Here is a 17,777-nt window from a genome sequence, read left to right on the forward strand (position 1 = left end):
AGGAATTGCCACCTGCCTTTGCCCTGCACATCTGGGCAGCTGCAGCTCTGGAGTCCTATTCCATAGAGCCAGAAGCCCCCTCCCCACCCGGCACTCTGTCTTGTGACCAGCCTGTGGTCTAGATGAAAAGGAAGGAAGGTCTCCTCCAGTTTCCAGGAGCTTCCAAGGTCCCAGGAAAGATGTCCACTTGCCTGCTTCCTCACCTGGACCCCTTGAGCCTCATGCCACGGGCCCAGAGCAAGATCACCCTCATAGCTGCTAAAGGACCCTGGTTTGAGAAAGCTCTGGAAAACATCATTGAGGGTCATCGTGGTATAACGCACTCCAGATATCAAGCAAAAAATTATCTTTTGCTTCCAGTACATAATAGCTGTGCAATAAAACTCCTCCTGGGACATTTTGCTTAGTAAGAGCTAAGAACTCATTTCCCATTTAAAAGATCCCTCTGATAGATACTCTGGTTGAAGGCCCAACCCTCATGTCTCTGCATTGCTATGGAAACTACTATCCTTTGTATGAACCCCTGCTAAAGAATCTCTCTCAATGGCCTAGCTTCCACTCTGCTCAACCCTGCTCCTTGGTCCACCTTATTCCCAACAGCTGAGTGATCATCTTCTTAGATTGGATTATGTCACTCCGAGGCCTTGCCCACTGTAATTAGGATAAAAGCCAAGCTTCCATTATAGTCTTTGAGGCTCCATGTGATCTGGCATGACTTCCTGTAGCATCTCCTGCTCTTCTTTGCTGGTTCAGAAAGCTCTGGCTATGCTGGCCCTCCTTCCCAGTTTGATCCTCCAAGTTTATTTTGCTTCAGGGATGTTGAACTTGCAGATCCTTCTTCTTGCAACATGCTTCCCCCAGATTCTGGACCGTCTCTTCTTGCTGGTATTCGGGCTTCAGCTCTAAGATCTCCTCCTTGACTGTGTTAGTTAAAGTAGCCACATCCACCTGATGCCCTCTCTCTCATTACCCCATTTGTTTTCTCCATCCCACTCAACACCACATTCTATTACCTTCTTAGCGAGCTTGTTTCATTGTTTACCTGGTCCTTTCATCTAGGAGATGAGAAGCTCTGTGACGACAGAGATCAGTCTGTCCTGCTACATTTGTAGCTTCCCCAGGACCTGGGACAGAAGCGCCTGGCCTCGGGATGCTTTTAGGTTAAGCTTTATTTGCTGAGCTAGTGAATGAATGCATAAACCTTTGAAAAATCTGCCTTCAGAAATATAATCTGCTGCTGGAAAAATGTCTCTTCAAGGACAAGGTGAAAATTTTTTTTCTGTTACTCAAAATAAAACCCAATTTTTGGGGGGGGTGTAAAATGTCATTATAGCCTTAGCCTCCCTCCCTGTCATGCTTGTGGCTTCCAAGTTAAAGATGTTTCTACTAGAAGTCTTTTCCTCCTGCTCTTTGGTCCACTTCACCTGTTTAAAGGAGGTTGAACTAGTGGCCATTCCAAACACAAGAAGCAGATTCTTCATAGATGCGCTGTCCTTTATATGGCTGAGCAAAGAATGGACTCATAGGGAAATGCCTTTCTTTTTTTGTATAGGCCCCAATTTCCAGCTGAATTAATATACTGAAGATGAAAATGGCTTTAAAAGGCATGAGAGAGACACTGATGGAAAGAGCACAGGCCATTGGATGTTAAGGCATTTGGGAACTCAGCTGGGAGGGAAAAATCCCCAGGTGAATTTTAAAGTCAGGCCGCGGAGCTGCTGGGATCACACAGCCCTCCTCCGATGCGTGCTTCTGAACACGTAATCCTCCTAGGGAACCATGACCTCAAGAAACAGCTCTAACAGATCTGCATGCCTGAACGAATGGCTGACTCTCGCTTCCTGAGGGTTCCTCTGCCACAGAGAAATGTTAAGGAGAGAAGACATTTTAGGGGCTCCATCTAAGCTAGAAAATGAATATGAAAAGGTGGGCGCGGGGGGTCGGGGGGAGCCTAGAATAAAACCCAGATGGATCTGCATTTCCAGAGCTCAGCAGAGGAGATTATGACCCAGGCTGGGAACTGCTTTCATGTTAAACCTTTTGCACGTTGCATGTTGAGGGTGAAGCGTCCCATGGGTTTCCCACAGCAGAGGGGATGTTGTTCCCTTTGGGGGAAAAGTAGGCCCTCCTTTGATGCCTTAGAAACAAGCAAGGTGGCAGTTTGTCAGATATTAGCTCAATGCACTGAACTTTAAGTGCCTCCTGGATTTACTGGTGAATGAGAAAAAGTATGGCTTTTGACATGGAGGTCCCAGGAAATTTGATCTGCAAGTAAATGCTGGAATGATGGACATTGGCTGAAGTGAAGCAGAAGAGAAGTTGGCAATTAATCATTTCCATTCCTATCTGGAATGTTGATTTCCACCAGGCTTGGCTGGGGACTTCATACTACCATAGGAGGGGACAGACACCCCCACCAGTCTCACCACCAACACCATTATCTCCACCACCTTCATTCCCAATGCCCCCACCAACACCACCTCCTCCAGCACCAGCACCCACCCCATCACCACCACCATCCCACCTCCTCCAGCACCAGCACCAGCTCCATAATTGTCTCCATCACCACCACCATCACCATCTCCTCCAGCACCAGCACCCACCCCATCACCCCCACCATCACCACCTCCTCCAGCACCAGCACCCACCCATCACCCCCACCAACACCACCTCCTCCAGCACCAGCACCCACCCCATCACCCCCACCAACACCACCTCCTCCAGCACCAGCACCCACCCCATCACCCCCACCAACACCACCTCCTCCAGCACCAGCACCCACCCATCACCCCCACCAACACCACCTCCTCCAGCACCAGCACCCACCCCATCACCCCCACCAACACCACCTCCTCCAGCACCAGCACCCACCCCATCACCCCCACCAACACCATCTCCTCCAGCACCAGCACCCACCCATCACCCCCACCATCACCATCTCCTCCAGCACCAGCACCCACCCCATCACCCCCACCAACACCATCTCCTCCAGCACCAGCACCAGCTCCATGATCATCTCATCACCACCACCACAATCAGCATCAACATCACTGTGATAATGAGAACTAAACTTTTACTTGTTAACTTGTGGGCTTAAAAGGAACTTTCTCATATAAACATATTTATCCTAGAAACATCCTGATGTTCTTCTAGACTTGCTACATGATTGATAGTATAGTTTTGAATTGCATTTTTAAGCAAGAGCAAAGTATTTAAGCCTCCAAATAAGTTTGAAAAATGACATGTATCTTAATACTGGAGTTGTCAAGATCCTTACCATTTTTATTCTAGGAAGATTAATATATCTAGAAATACATTAGATTTTATTTTTTATTTTATGATGTGTGCAAGGCATGATCATGGACCACTGGAACTATTTCAACATAAACACACTCACACTGAAAAGCCTTTTGAATGATTCTACTGGGCAAGAGAGTTAAAGAGAAAAGATATGCTTAATAACAATGCAGTCGATTTCGCAATTATTTTTGTAATTATATCTCAATTTGTCATCCCCACCTGCCAGTGATGTGGCTACCTAGGGCGATAATAATCAAAAAATAAATGGGTCAGGTGAATTTGGTGTCGCCACTGCTCTGGAGTAATCAGTATAAGTTAGATTCTCTGCTGAATGTCTTGATTCTGGGGACTTGGCATTCAGACGCATAACCTTCTTTGTTCATGCTCATCTACAACAGGGGCGACTTTTATGGGGAAAAAGAACTAGAAAATGAGAATCAGATGCGTCCTATGCAATGAATTCAGTTCTCCTATTCAGGAGATGCTTCAGGGGTGAGAGTGAGGCGTTCTCTGGTGGAGTGTGTACTAGGAGGCGGAGTGCTGATCTGGGGGTGGGGACCACAAGCATCATTTATGATGCTTTTCTTTATGCCTTCAGATAGAGTTACCATGGAAAACACTGCCTCAGGGGTAAATGCAGTTACCATTAGAAAAATTTATCTTAGACATCCTGGATCTGGATGGCATGTTAATAAGTCATCTACTTTGTCTCTTTTGCTTCCCTGCAGGTCTCCACCTAAATAATATCAGAGAAATGCACCTCGTGCTTTTAAGAGTCTTCTCATAAGTGGGTCTCTGCATCTGTTTTGCATGGCACCCTCTGTACCCAGGTTTTATGAATGCCCTAATCTGGCCCTATTCTCCTCAAGTCCTTACGGCCTGTTTTTCAGGAGGGGCCCATCTCCACATCCATGTGGCAAAGAAGGGTATGGAATCCCCACTAGAGATGCTGATGGCTCTGGCGGCTCTGCTTTTAAGGCATAACCTCCTCTACATCAATGCTGCCAAGTTCTGCTCCTGGAGGAGGGGCAAACCAGGGTGGGGACAGGGTGTGGGGACCCCCAGGGGATGAATGTGGACTTGAGCCCGGCCCTGAGGAGAGCTATGTGGAGTTAAGAGGAGAGCTGGGGTCAAGGCTGGTTATCTAGCAGCTTGGTGGCGTCAGTGCCAATTTTGGCCTTAGTCCCACTGATGAGACAGTGGGTGTGATTGGGAGGTGGGGGAGTTGGGGGATGAAGGCCATGGAAGATAAACGCCTCCTCTGGGAAGCTGAGATCAGTGGTTTTAATGAAGCTTCCTGGAACTCTGTCCTGCTAAGAGGTTGCTTTCATGTCAAGAGGTGAAAATGTCTCAAGAGCAGTTGTGTTGGTTTCCCCGAAACCCTCTTCTTTTGCTTCTCTCCCCTCCCCCCTCCTCTGCTTATCCTCCTTCTCTTCCCTATTCCTAATGGGCAAAGCTTGGCTCTCCATCACCCACCATCTTGAGTTATGCCAACTAAGAAGGAATCTTTGGTGACCTGCTCTCTAAATTGAGAGAATATCAGGAGCTGGGCAAGTGAGAAGCAATGGGTAGAGAAAGAAAGGCTGGGGATAAAATGCGGGCAGGAGAATTTCCTCTTCCCTATTCCAGGAATAAGATGCTACCCCCGCCCACCCAGAGGCATATGGAAGTTCCCCGGGCCAGGAATGGAATCCGAGCTGGAGCTGCGACCCACACCACAGCTGGAGCAATGCTGGATCCACAACCCACTGCGCCAGGCCGGGGATCAAACCTGCACCTCCACAGAGAAAAGCCAAATCACCAACCCACTGTACCTCAGCGGGAGCTCCAGATGCTCCATCTTTTTTGTTTTTGTTTTTGTTGTTGTTGTCTTTTTAGGGCCACACCATAGCATATGGAGGTTCCCAGGCTAGGGGTCAAATTGGAGCAGCAACTGCCGGCCTATGCCACAGTCACAGCAACATGGGATCTGAGCCGCATCTGTGACATACAGCTCACAGCAATGCCAGATCCTTAACACACTGAGTGAGGCCAGGGATAGAACCCACATCTTCATGGATACTAGTTGGGTTCATTACCACTGAGTCATAATGGGAACTCCCAGATGCTCCATCGTTATACTTCTGGCCTAATCTCCTCATTGCCAATCCCTGGGAATCTGCCAAGGTCTCCAGGACTTGCTGGCTGCTCAATCTTGCCAAGCCACAAGCACGGCCAGATGTCCCAGCCCTCCACCCTGTCCCCTCATGTCACTGGCTCCGAGGGAGAACTGCACTCAGTGGAGCTCACCTGTCATGGTGTCCTTTCGGGACGTGTGTTCTCCTTTAGTTCCATGATAGGTGGCATTGCTGCCAGTGGACTCGTAGTCTGTTTTCCTTTCTTTGAGGCTGATCATTTCCCGAGGTGAAGCTGGGGCACTTGCTACATAAAGAAATTGAAAGGATGAGTTTCTGCATCTTACTGCACAGCATGCACAGCTTTTCAATATGCAAAGTAAAAAGTGTATGGGCTCAACATAGGTCAGTCTGCATATGTGCACCTGTCATTTTTGTTGTTGCTGTTGTTCTTTGGGTCCCTGTCTTCGCCCCCTTCCCTTCCCTGACTCCATGTCACTTGGTGATTTATAGTTAAGGGGACACACGACTTGGAGGCAGGGAATTAAGGGTTAATTCTTGGGTCCTTCTTCTCTAGAAAGACATCTTCACGGGGAATTGACCTGCTCAAGGTGTAAGGACAGTCTTAAGAATGAGATCCATTTTGGTTTCTTTTTCTTTGTCTTCTCTTTTTCTTACCTTTTCCTCCCTCCCTTCCTTTCTTCTTCCTTCTTTTTAAACAATCAGGTGTGTTTCAGAGGAGCTTTTACTGATAGAGCAAAATCTCTGATTAAAACAGACTCAATTTGGAGTTCCTGTTGTGGCTCGGTGGTTAGTGAATCCGACTAGGAACCATGAGGTTGCGGGTTCAATCCCTGCCCTTGCTCAGTGGGTTAACGATCTGGCTTTGCCGTGAGCTGTGGTGTAGGTTTCAGATGCGGTTAGGATCCCTCGTTGCTGTGGCTCTGGTGTAGGCTGGCAGCTACAGCTCCCATTAGACCCCTAGCCTGGGAATCTCCATATGCCACGGGAGCGGCCCTAGAAATGGCAAAAAAGACAAAACAAACAACAACAACAACAACAACAACAAAACAGACTCAGTTTTACTACTTAACCACTAAGTCATGCAGAATTGCCCTAAAGGAAGGCAGAGGAAGCACCTGTCCATAGAGGATAATTTGCAGGGCCAACACATCCCCACCCACCAAGGTTTCCCCATCGTGCCTCGGGCTGGGTTGGAGGCATGGCACAGGGAGAGGTTTCTCTCGTGAGGGGCATCCCTGTTCCATCTCAGATGTTCCCAACAACCTCTCATGCACACCTCGCACGCTGGCCACTTGCTGCCTGTCAGACCTGGGGACTGAGCCCTGTCAACCCTTTGTGTCTTCATTTCTAAAATGCTGGGTTGTAGTTAGAGGAATCCCCTGGAAATTCCACTATTCTTTAACACGCTGGTCCCAGAACAAAGGAATAGCTGAACTTGGACTTAGGGGTGCAAACAAAAAGAGGTTTTGTTTTTTGAAAATAAGGATGGATGGGGGGCAACTAAGCAGCCCTGCCAGTGCAGGATGTGTTGGGAGAAGCTGAGTTAGGTGTGTATGCCTGCACTGAGGCAGCCATCATGTGCCCATCCCACAGGCTGGCCTTTACTGGTCTCCGTGCTCCTCGATGAGGCCACCCACATCCCAAACTTAGTCAAATGCATCCAGCTCAGGCACAGTGCTCTTCTGCTCCAGAGCTCTCCCCGGCTTCCAAGCCCGAGGGCACTGCTTCATAAACTTGGGACTCGCCTGAAAACTTGGGGATTCTAAAACACCAACCCAGACCTTTGGAATCACAATTTTCAGTGGATAGACCTAGAAATCTGTATTTAGTGCGCATACTTGGTGATTATTAAGGCCAGGGTATCTCTGGGGAACTGTGATGTTGGGATAAAGCTCTCTTTCCTTCACTAATGTCCAAGCCCCTTGCCAGTCAAGCCTCAGTTTACCTGTCAGCTGGCTATTCACACCCTCTGTAGGGTCCCTAGCTCCAGCCCCTTGGCCTGCATATCCCCTGTCTGAGTCACTTGATTCATCACAGCAGACTTAGTATCATCCACGTGCAGAGCCCCGTGTCAGACACCGGGAGCAAACGCACAAGTCACAGCACACTTTCTAAACTTGAAGAGCTTGTGACTTACAGACCACCCTGCAGAAGTCACTGCCAAGTGCTGATAAGATAACAGAGGGGGCCTCTGCCCATCCTTTCCTGAAGGGCCCCCTGCCCACCTCTCAGACCTGTCAAGTAAAATCGGGGCTCACTGCTCTATTCTTGAAACCCTCAGAGGCTTCCATTCCAATCCTGGCTGCCCATCAGAATCAATTACCTGGAATACTTGCAAATATAGTGATACTTGAAACCCTCATGGACCAGGGTATAAATCCAATGGGAAGAGATGGAGGAAACCACAACTATTCCGCGTAACTCAACTGGGTTCTGGGTTCAGTTCCTGCACCTTCCCAGAACAGCCGCTGCTGCGTCTCGCTCGCCCCCTCCGTCTCTGTCTCTGCCCTCCTCTCTCTATCCTCCTCTCCTGGGACAATCCCCGCCTTCCCTTGCTCCTCCGCTCCCAGGTCTTGCGCCTAAAGGCTGGCCTTTTATGAGTCACTGCCAGGCAATCACGAAGAGATGACATTTTGGAGCCTCTTGATCAAAGCTTTTAAAAGTGGAATCTAATATGGCACAGATGGTGGGGTTTATTAACCACATCAAGTGTGTAATTATCTCCTGAGACCTCTCACACAGTGGTCCGAGGCTCCAGTAAACCAGGATGACACTCCTGGAAAAATCAAATCACGCCAATGAGTGTTTGTTAGATGTCTTGGATGTGCCCCGCCTGGGGACCACCAGGCAGGGCCTGGCTGCACGGCTGGGACGCTGACATCCGGAACCGGTGCTGCTTCCCATTCTGGGAGCCTTTCAATCTATTCTATTTCCATGTTCCTAACACTGATTACTTTTTCACAATTAGAGATTTTAAAAAGCCACCATCCTTGCGCATTCCAAACTTGCTACTCTTTATCTGTTCAAGAATTATGGACACAGAGAACAGATGTGTGGTTGCCATGGGGGAAGGGGAAGGGAGTGGGATGGACCGGGAGTTTGAGGTTAGCAGATGCAAACTGTTACATTTAGAATGGATAAGCAGTGAGGTCCTACTGTCCAGCACAGGGAACCATATCCAGTCTCCTGGGACAGACCATCATGGAAAATAGTACATGAAAAAAGAATGTGTCTGTGTGTGTATATATATGTATGACTGAGTCACTTTGCTGTACAGCATAAATTGGCACAACATTGTAAATCAACTACACTATAATAAAAAATTTTTAAAAAGAATTACGGAGATAAGACGTATAAAAGGCCACCTCCAGGCTTTTGAGGTAGGTGGAAGTTTCTGGAGTTACACAGGGAGGGGGTTCTAGTTCTCTTTCAGTGTAGGGCTAGATGTCACAAGCAATGATGCCACACTAAAAATGTAAGCTTTCATGGGAGCTGGGGGAGGGCAATGTATTTCAGTCAAATTTCCCATTCATTTCTGACTTTCCCCATCGTTCTGACAGGAAAGTGTGGTGTAAACGTTTATGACAAACAGTCTCAAGGACAGAGAGGCCACCCTGCTGGGGAGTGCTCTGTACCGTGGCCTTGGCAATGTAGTTCCAGAAATTATTGTTTTCTCAGCCTGAAGAGGGGAGCAAAGGGCAGGGAGAAATTCATCTTAAGAAAACATTTTTTTCTTAAATAAAATATAGGTGTGTGTGTGTGTGTGTGTGTGTGTGTGTGTGTGTGTGCATTCATATAGTTATTTATCCATCCTTCCTTCTCACAATAAAACCCAAAATGTAGAAATCGAGAAAAAAGTTTTAAAAACTTACAGGTTGAATAAAACAATAATAAAATCTATGCCACTTATATAGTAAGCAATGTGCTCATATTTTGCCTTTTTTCTTTTTTTTCTTTTTAGGGCCACACTGGAGGCACATGGAAGTTCCCAGTCTAGGGCTTGAATCTGAGCTGCAGCTGTCGGCCTACACCACAGCCACCACAACTCAGGATCCAGGCTGCATCTGCAACTTATACCACAGCAATGCCAGATCCTTAACTCATTAAACGAGGCCAGGGATTGAACCCACATCCTCATGGATACTAGTTGGGTTCTCTACCACTGAGCCACAACGGGAACGTCCATGTCTTTAGTTATTTTTTAATCTTGGGCATTACAGACATTGTAAATATGCACTATATATGTACATATCACATATTATATAAATATCCTTATTGCTTAAATTTTAAACTAACTTTTCCAATTAATTGTAAAGCTACCTTACTTTTACACTCTTTTTCAATCAATTTATGTAATTTTACATATTTACATACATATCACATATTATATAAATATAAATATGAGATGAGGCAAGGGGGGGAAGTCTAGGGGTAGGGAATTAAGAGGAACAAACTATCATGTACAGAACAAGTTACACGGATATATTATAAAACACAGGGAATAGAGCTAATATTCTATAACTATAAATGGAGGATAGGCTTTAAAAATTGTGGGTCATTCTATTGTACACCTGTGACTTACATAATATTGTACCTCAACCCTACTTCAATAACAAAAATTGAAAAAGAGAATGAGACAAAATTAGAAAAAAATTAACTTGAATGATTTATATGTTATAGTTGGCTGTAATATGAATATATGACTGAATGATCTGCTGGTTTACGGGTGATAATAAAAAGCTCATCAGGTAAGGAACAGTAATGAAAGTCTGTGATAGATGACAACGCTATGTCTTTCTCAAGGAGGAAAGAGCCCGCCCTCTCTCCCCACTCTATTATTCCAATTATTATCAATAAAATGCCACCCAAACTATCTTAAGTTGGTAAAATGTCCATGAGAAACCCTGATTTGCAAACACCTGGCAGTCTTATTTATTCTTGTTCCTCTCTGAATGCAAATCCAGGACGTGCGACACCTGTTCGAGGTTTGAGAAATCTGTTAGAAAGATGTTTGTTCCACATCTGTGCATACATAACCCAAAGTCACCACCACTGGGAAAAGAAAACAGGTTAACTTGATATTTCTAGCAAATATCCGAATAGGGATGGCCCTCCTCTCTGTGGGGTCTGCTAAGGAGCCGGGAGGGTGGCCGTGGGCAGGGGCCCCTCTTACCTGAGCGATTGTTGGGAGACACACGCACGGGGGAGATGGAGGGCGTGCGGGAGGAGGAGTAGGGTCTTTGCCGATCCCTCTCAATGGTTGAAGATGAGGCTACGAAGTGATACTGGGACCATCCATCCTGAAACAGACAGATGCTCCTGTTCAGTGTGGAAGGCAGAGTGATCCATCACCTCCTGACATCTGGAAGTTCCAAGCATCTGAAAAGCCTTTCCCGAGGCTGTTGGAGAGATCTCTGTTGGAGAGACCACCTGCTCCTCCAGTCTCCAGGTTAACAGAAAGGAGGGGAAAGTGAGCCCCTCCTGCTCCTTCCAGACAGCCTGACCCCCGGAGGGCCTGCTCTGAGCACTTGGCATCCTCCCCAAATGAGGAGTAGATGGTGTCTCTGCAGAACTGTTTGGCCTGAAGATTTTGAAGTGAAACTAGGACTCTCAGAATGACCCTGAAACTGTTTCTTTTTGCCTACCTGGCTCCAGTTCTGTCTGGCTCTCTTCTCAACCACCTCCTATTTTTTTTCAAAGTGTTTGCTCTTTCGTCCCCAGAACCCATCTGCTGGTGATCAGAAAGCGGAGAAGCTCTCTCCCTTCTGGTTTCTCTCCCTCACACCGCTTCAGGCCTCCTTCGCTACCTCCCATGATGCCCCATCATCACCAGCTCAAGGCTTGACTGTTGTCCAGTTGTCACACCTAGGTTGCTGTGTTCTCTGATGTGCCCCAGGAATTATATTTTTCAATTTGGGCCACATTAAAAATGTATCTCTACCAATTAATCTTCCATTAACCTTCAACATATGAAAAGCACGTATACTATTTTTCATTATGAAAACCATATAGACACGTGATGGATCACTGAGTGAATTTAGAAAGCATAAAGAAGAAAGTAAAAACAGCCAACAAGGTAGTTCCCATTGTGGCTCAGCAGTAACAAATCCAACTGGTATCCATGAGGATGTGGGTTTGATCCCTGGCCTTGCTCAGTGGGTTAAGGATTCGGCGTTGCTGTGACTGTGGTGCAGGCCGGCAGCTGCAGCTCTGACTTATCCCTAGCCTGGGAACTTCCATATGCCACACATGAGGCCCTTAAAAAAACAGCCAGTAAGGAGTTTCCTGTTGTGGCTCAGCAAGATAAGGACCCAACATAGTTTCTGTGAGGATGTGGGTTCAATCTCTGGCCTTGCTACGTGGGTTAAGGATCTGGTGTTGCCACAAGCTGCAGTGTAGGTTGCAGGTGCGGTTGGGATCTGACGTTGCTGTGGCATAGGCCAGTAGCTACAGCCCTAGTTTGACCCCTAGCTTGGGAACTTCCATATGCTGCAGGTACGGCCCTAAAAAAAAGAAAAAAAAAAAAAAAAAAAAGAAAGGAAAAAGGAAGAAAAGCCAACAAATCCACCCTCCTCCTCCCTGGAGAATTCCTGTTAAGATGTCACAGTATTTCCTTCCAGTCTTTTTTCTTCTTTAATTCAAATTTATTTTTAACAAAGCAAGATGTCAAATAGCATGGACGTTATAACAAGGAAAAGCAGAGACTTGCCCCACCCCCAATTCCTGCCTCACAGAGTCAACCATTTTCAACTCTTTTGGCTTTTTATTTTCCTGATAATGTCTAGATTTTTACGGACTCAATGCTTTACAAAGAATCATTGCAGGGAGTTCCCATCGTGGCGCAGTGGAAACAAATCCAACTAGGAATCATGAGGTTTCAGGTTCGATCCCTGGCCTCGCTCAGTGGGTTAAGGATCCAGCGTCTGTGGTGTAGGTCACAGGTGGCTTGGATCTGGTGTTGCTGTGGCTGTGGCATAGGCTGGCAGCTGTAGCTCTGATTAGACCCTTAGCCTGGGAACATCCATATGCCGTTGGCTTGTCCCCCCCACCCCCCAAAAAAGCAAAAAAAAAAAAAAAAAAAGAATCATTGCAAACATAAATAAACAAAAGTTAATAAATGACCAAATTTATACTCATTTCAACATTTGCGTCCTTCTGTATCTAATTCTCATCATTTCATCACTCCTGCTTTATTTGCCTGGTATAATAAAGCCAAGATTAGAATTATGTTATTTTAAAAATTATTATCTGGAGTTCCCGTCGTGGTGCAGTGGTTAACGAATCCGACTAGGAACCATGAGGTTGCGGGTTCAGTCCCTGCCCTTGCTCAGTGGGTTAACGATCCGGCGTTGCCGTGAGCTGTGGTGTAGGTCACAGATGCGGCTCGGATCCTGCGTTGCTGTGGCTCTGGCGTGGGCTGCTGGCCACAGCTCCGATTAGACCCCTGGCCGGGGAACCTCCATGTGCCGCAGGAGCGGCCCAAGAAATAGCAAAAAGACAAAAAAAAAAAAAAAAAAAAAAAAAAAAGAATTAAAAATTATTATCTGGCACTTATGGAGTACTAACTACATGGCAAGATTTTTCTCAACAATACTAGGGGCTTGATACTATTATTATTCCCATTTTATAGAGGAAGAATCTGAGCCTTAGGAAGTTAACAGGCACGTCAAACAGTAAACAAGCAAAGACTCATGTTATTATTAAAATGTGGGATACTGAAAAGACAAAAACTCTTAAATTGAAAAGATCCATGCACTCCAATGTTCATAGTAGCACTATTTTCAATCGCCATGACATGGAAGCAACCTAAATGTCCACTGACAGCTGAATGGATTCAGATGTGGTCCATATACACAATGGAATACTACCTTGCCATTGCATAGAATAAAATCACGCCATTTGCAGAAACATGGATGGACCTAGAGCTGATCATACTAAGTGAAGTAAGACAGAGAAAGACAAAGACCACATGATACTGCTTATTTGTGAAATCGAAAATAATGATATGAATGAACTTATTTACAAAACAGAAATAGACTCACAGACATAGAAAACAAAGGTATGGTTACCAAACAGGAAATGGGTGAAGGGATAAATCAGGAGTCTTGGATGAGCAGATATACACTACTTTATGGAAAATACATAAACAACAAGGAACCTATAACTCGGGGACCTATATACAGTATTTTGTAATAACCTATAATGGAAAAGACTCTGAAAAAGAATATATATACAGCCATATATACATAGTCAGGTAGTGATATATATATATATACCACATTGCTGTACACCTGAAACATTATAAATCAGTAAAAATGTGCCATATTGATAAGTACCTGAAAGCAAGGTGAGGGGTCAAGGAATGCCAGTGGAAGGTGCTGGCATTGCTATTTGACAGCAGGTGGTTGGGCAAGTGCCCTGAGTTAATGCACTAGCAGGGACCTGGAAGATGACAAGAAGCCAGACACTGGAGACACAGGCCGGAGTTTCCAAGCCAAGAGAAGAGCAGATGTGAAGGCCTTGGGGTGGGAAAGGCCTTGCCTAATGTGAGAGCAATGGAACGTCTCTATGACTGACGGGGGGTGAGCAAAGAGACCAGGAAGAGGACTTCTGACATTTGAGGGGAGAGTAGAACCGAAATGGGAAGACCAGTTAAGGAGCTTTTCCCCTAGTGAGAGGGAGAGATGACCCTGCTTGGGGTGGGGTGGGGTGGCTGGGTGGTGAGCAAGGGGCAGATTTAGCATCTGTGTTGGAAGGATTTGCCCATGCCTCGGCTACTGAGGCTGGGACAGGCGCCCAGCCTGATCCTAGTGCTGCTTGTAGGAACAACAGGGACTGGAGGTGCCATATACTGAGACAGGGTATACTGGAAGAGGAGAGGCTTGAGGAGGTGAGATCAACCCCACCATGGGGGATGTGTTGGGTTAAAGATGCCTGTTGGGCATGAAAGAGAAGATAGAGAATAAAGCGGAATCTGAAAACTGGAATTTCAGGGGAGTAACTTCAAAGCTAGAGGTAAAATTTGGGGGTTTGATATATAGACCTCATTTAAAGCTAAGAGAAGGGATGGAAACCTTGCAGGTGAAAGCAAATAGAAAGCAGAGGTCACGGGACTGAGTCCTGGAAGACTCAAATATTTAGAAGGTGTGGAAAGCAGGAGAAAATTCAAAGGACACTGAGAGGGACACTGAGAGTGAACTGGGAGCAGAATCAGAAGAATGTGATGTCAGGCAAGACCAGGAAAAAAGATGCAGAAAGGAGGAGACCAGCTGAATAACAAGGAGGACCAAGAACAGACTGCTGGCCTGGGGAAGATGGGAGTCACTGGGATAAAAGTACTGGGACAAAAGTGATTTCTTTGGTCAGGCTGGTGAATCTCTAACTCAGGTAGGCTCAAAAGATAGTAAGAATTGATGGAGGGGAAATGGTGAGTATAGACAGCCTTTGGCAAAGGCTTATTATTAAGGGGAGCAGAGAAATGGGGCTTGAAGAGATGGAACGACCAAGAGATGTTTTAATAGATCACCTGGCAGAGGTTGCAGCATTTCATAGGCTGATGGGGATGACTCAACATAGAGGGGGAGAAACTGCGGACGCAGGCAAGAGAGGGAACAATTCCTTAAGAAAGGAGGGAGTATAGAATTCATCGAACAGTGGTGTGATTGGCTATGGAATCAGGAGAGAAGACAGACAGGCTGTCCAGTCACAGATGCAGTGAGGAGATGGGTATCGGGTGATGGGACTATGAGGTTGCCCTGTTTTGTTTTCTTACATTTTCTGGAGGTGGAGGGGATGAGAAGTGAGGTCATCTGCTGAGAGGGAGAAAGCTGGAGTTTAAAGGATAGAATAGGAGAGAGGAAGGGAGGGAAGAGGAAGGCAGAGAGGCAAAAGTGCGAAACAGTTCCTGAGGTGAGTGGGGAGCAGGTTGACAATGGCCAGGTAGTCTGGTGGCCAAGTGCTGAGAGGTGACATGAGGCTAGTGGCAATGAATCCAACATGAGAAGACAAAACCCCATGGTGGCTTGTTTCTCTCCAGTCCCGTTCAGCTGCCCTGGAGCAAGTGTAAGACAGAGATGGAATGGACGCGGGTGGTCAGGGAAGTGACTTGGAAGGAGACAGGGACAAGGGGCTGCAAAGGGCAAGTCATGGAAGCCCTTTCCACGAAAGTCATGGACTCTAAGCTGAGTAGAGAGGAAAGTGAGGATAGAACACCAGTCAGTAGATGGAAAAGTGAGGGATGAACACCAGTCAGTAGATGGAGGATCCATTAAGACTCACAGACTATTGGACCGGGGGCCCTTCATTGATGCTAGGGGTTTCCTTGAGGGAGGAGAGAGAAGAACTTTCTGGAAAAGGCAAAGAAGAGTGAGGAAGATATCCACTCCACCTCCGAGCCTAGCGACGTGGAAGAGGAATGATGCTTAGATTCCACTGGGAAATGAAAGGCCACCAGGTGAGAGGGCTGCTCGGGGTGAGGGGGGCTGTCCTCAGGGGCAGTGGGTGTCAGAGCATGAAGACTGAAAAAAGAAGGGGTGGGTAATGGCTAACAGGGTTTTACTGATAGCAGACTGCGTGTTAGAGGGGAAAGGGCGGGAGGTGGGTAGGAGAAAGGGGGATTACTAGGCAGATTAGTGGCTTCTTAGATCCTCTGAAGTGAGAAGAGTCCAAAAATGATGGTGACCCAGGAGTCGTGGGCAGCTGGTGGTGACTGAGGTTAGGAGGGACTAAGGGCAAACAGCTCAAACCTCCTCAGGGGCAGGTGGGAGTCACGGGAGAGGTAGGTATCAGGGCAGGAGGAGAAAAATGTAGTCTCCATAGGAACTCAGATCATCTTCCTTCAGTCCTCTGAAGACACGGAAGGTGCAGTCTTCTAAAAGCACATCTAGTTATTTCCAAAGTGAATGGACCCATTACTCATTAAAACAATTATTTAAACTGCTCTAAAGAGATTCTTTTCTTCTGAAGGGAATGCTTTGTTGAAAGCAAGAATCCTTCCATGTGACCAAACAGAGGCAGATCACTTTAGTTTGTCTCACTTGCAATTTAGAAGATATATTTTGGGGGTATGAGGAAACTGCTTTAATCACAACTTTGGCTTCTTTGATCATGAAGAAGTAGTGATTTTCTGTATGTTATTAAAGGTGGGCAAGGTACCTCAAAATACTGGCTAGTTTCTGATATGTTCCAAGACCTAAGGTGACACCATAAATATGGCTTAACTCTAGGTCTGGTTTTACTTGGCAAGTAGCACTGGATTTCTGAGCATCTCACTTTTAACACAGGTGAATGGCAAGATGTCTGCTCAGCATTTCAGAACTGATGATGCTTAGATTCCACTGGGACCATGTAAGTACTTACAGCTCTGGAAGTGTTAGGAAAGTGGATAGAATAATCAAACTGCTTATGATGGAGGAAACTCTTATAAAAAGCACCCCCAAAAGCTTTGGCATCTTTCATACAACCCATTTCTGAGAACACAAATGTGTGACAGAGATGAATCTTGCAGGTGACGTGTTGGGGGGTGAGGAGACTGGCGGACATCTGAGACTGACAGTATGCTAGAGGCACCGAGAATGCCGCCCCCGAGCCAGACACCTCTGCTGACTGTAGGCATGTGTTCCCAGAAACTCTGAAGGGAGGTGGGAGAGGGGAGGCTTAGGAAGCAGGGCAGAGTGGAAACCCAGCTAAGCCTCTTGATTAGAGCTGTTTCTTGAGCCACAGCTTGGGAGCCCCTGGAGGAGCAAGGAGCGTGACCTGGTGGCTGCTCCATCTCCATTTTCCTCCTCACTGACGATGCAGAGGGAACGACGGAAGGATCAAAACAAAGAACTCCAACCCTGCTACAGTCACCAGTGCCCGGAAGGGACCTCAGTTTTAATCCCTGACACATCCTTCCACACGTCATGAAAATGGCGCCACCTCGGATGCCAGAGCCCGGGGTACAGATGAATTAGCACCATTTCAGCAATGGTGACGCACTGCCTTGGAGGGCGATCTCATGACCCTTGACATCTCCTACCACACAAAATTTTTAGTCATTCAGCTGAAAAAAAATTTGCTTTTCCAAAGAAGAAAAAACAGGAAGATATAGTTTCTTAGGGAGAGTTATTGCTGAGACAAGATTCCTTTTATTCAACTAGATATGGACATACTGTTTATCTAGTCAACTGGCGATCATAATTTTTATTCATTTACTTCCCACTGTCACTCAGAAAGACTTGAAGGTGGTGTACACACAACTTGGGCACACACCTTTTAAATCATTATTTGCCTCTTTGCTGACGATTTTTTCTCCTTACCATTTAACTCACTGCACACCAGAAGCTCTTCCCTGAATTC

The 17,777-nt window shown here is 46.4% G+C and overlaps 1 protein-coding gene across 5 annotated transcripts in view; it reads right to left on the reverse strand.

Moving 5' to 3' along the window:
• Positions 1–17,777, reverse strand: part of CTNND2 (catenin delta 2) — a 1,013,144-nt gene that overhangs the window by 10,801 nt on the left and 984,566 nt on the right. For all 5 annotated transcript variants that reach the window (XM_021076845.1, XM_021076841.1, XM_021076844.1 and 2 more), the window contains 2 exons: positions 10,612–10,738; positions 5,590–5,721 (listed from right to left, as the gene is read on the reverse strand). In XM_021076845.1, the coding sequence (XP_020932504.1) occupies positions 5,590–5,721; positions 10,612–10,738 (259 nt within the window). The remainder of the gene's footprint in view (positions 1–5,589; positions 5,722–10,611; positions 10,739–17,777) is intronic.

The sequence above is a fragment of the Sus scrofa genome, chromosome 16 (assembly GCF_000003025.6).
Source record: "Sus scrofa isolate TJ Tabasco breed Duroc chromosome 16, Sscrofa11.1, whole genome shotgun sequence".
Classification (NCBI taxonomy): domain Eukaryota; kingdom Metazoa; phylum Chordata; class Mammalia; order Artiodactyla; family Suidae; genus Sus; species Sus scrofa.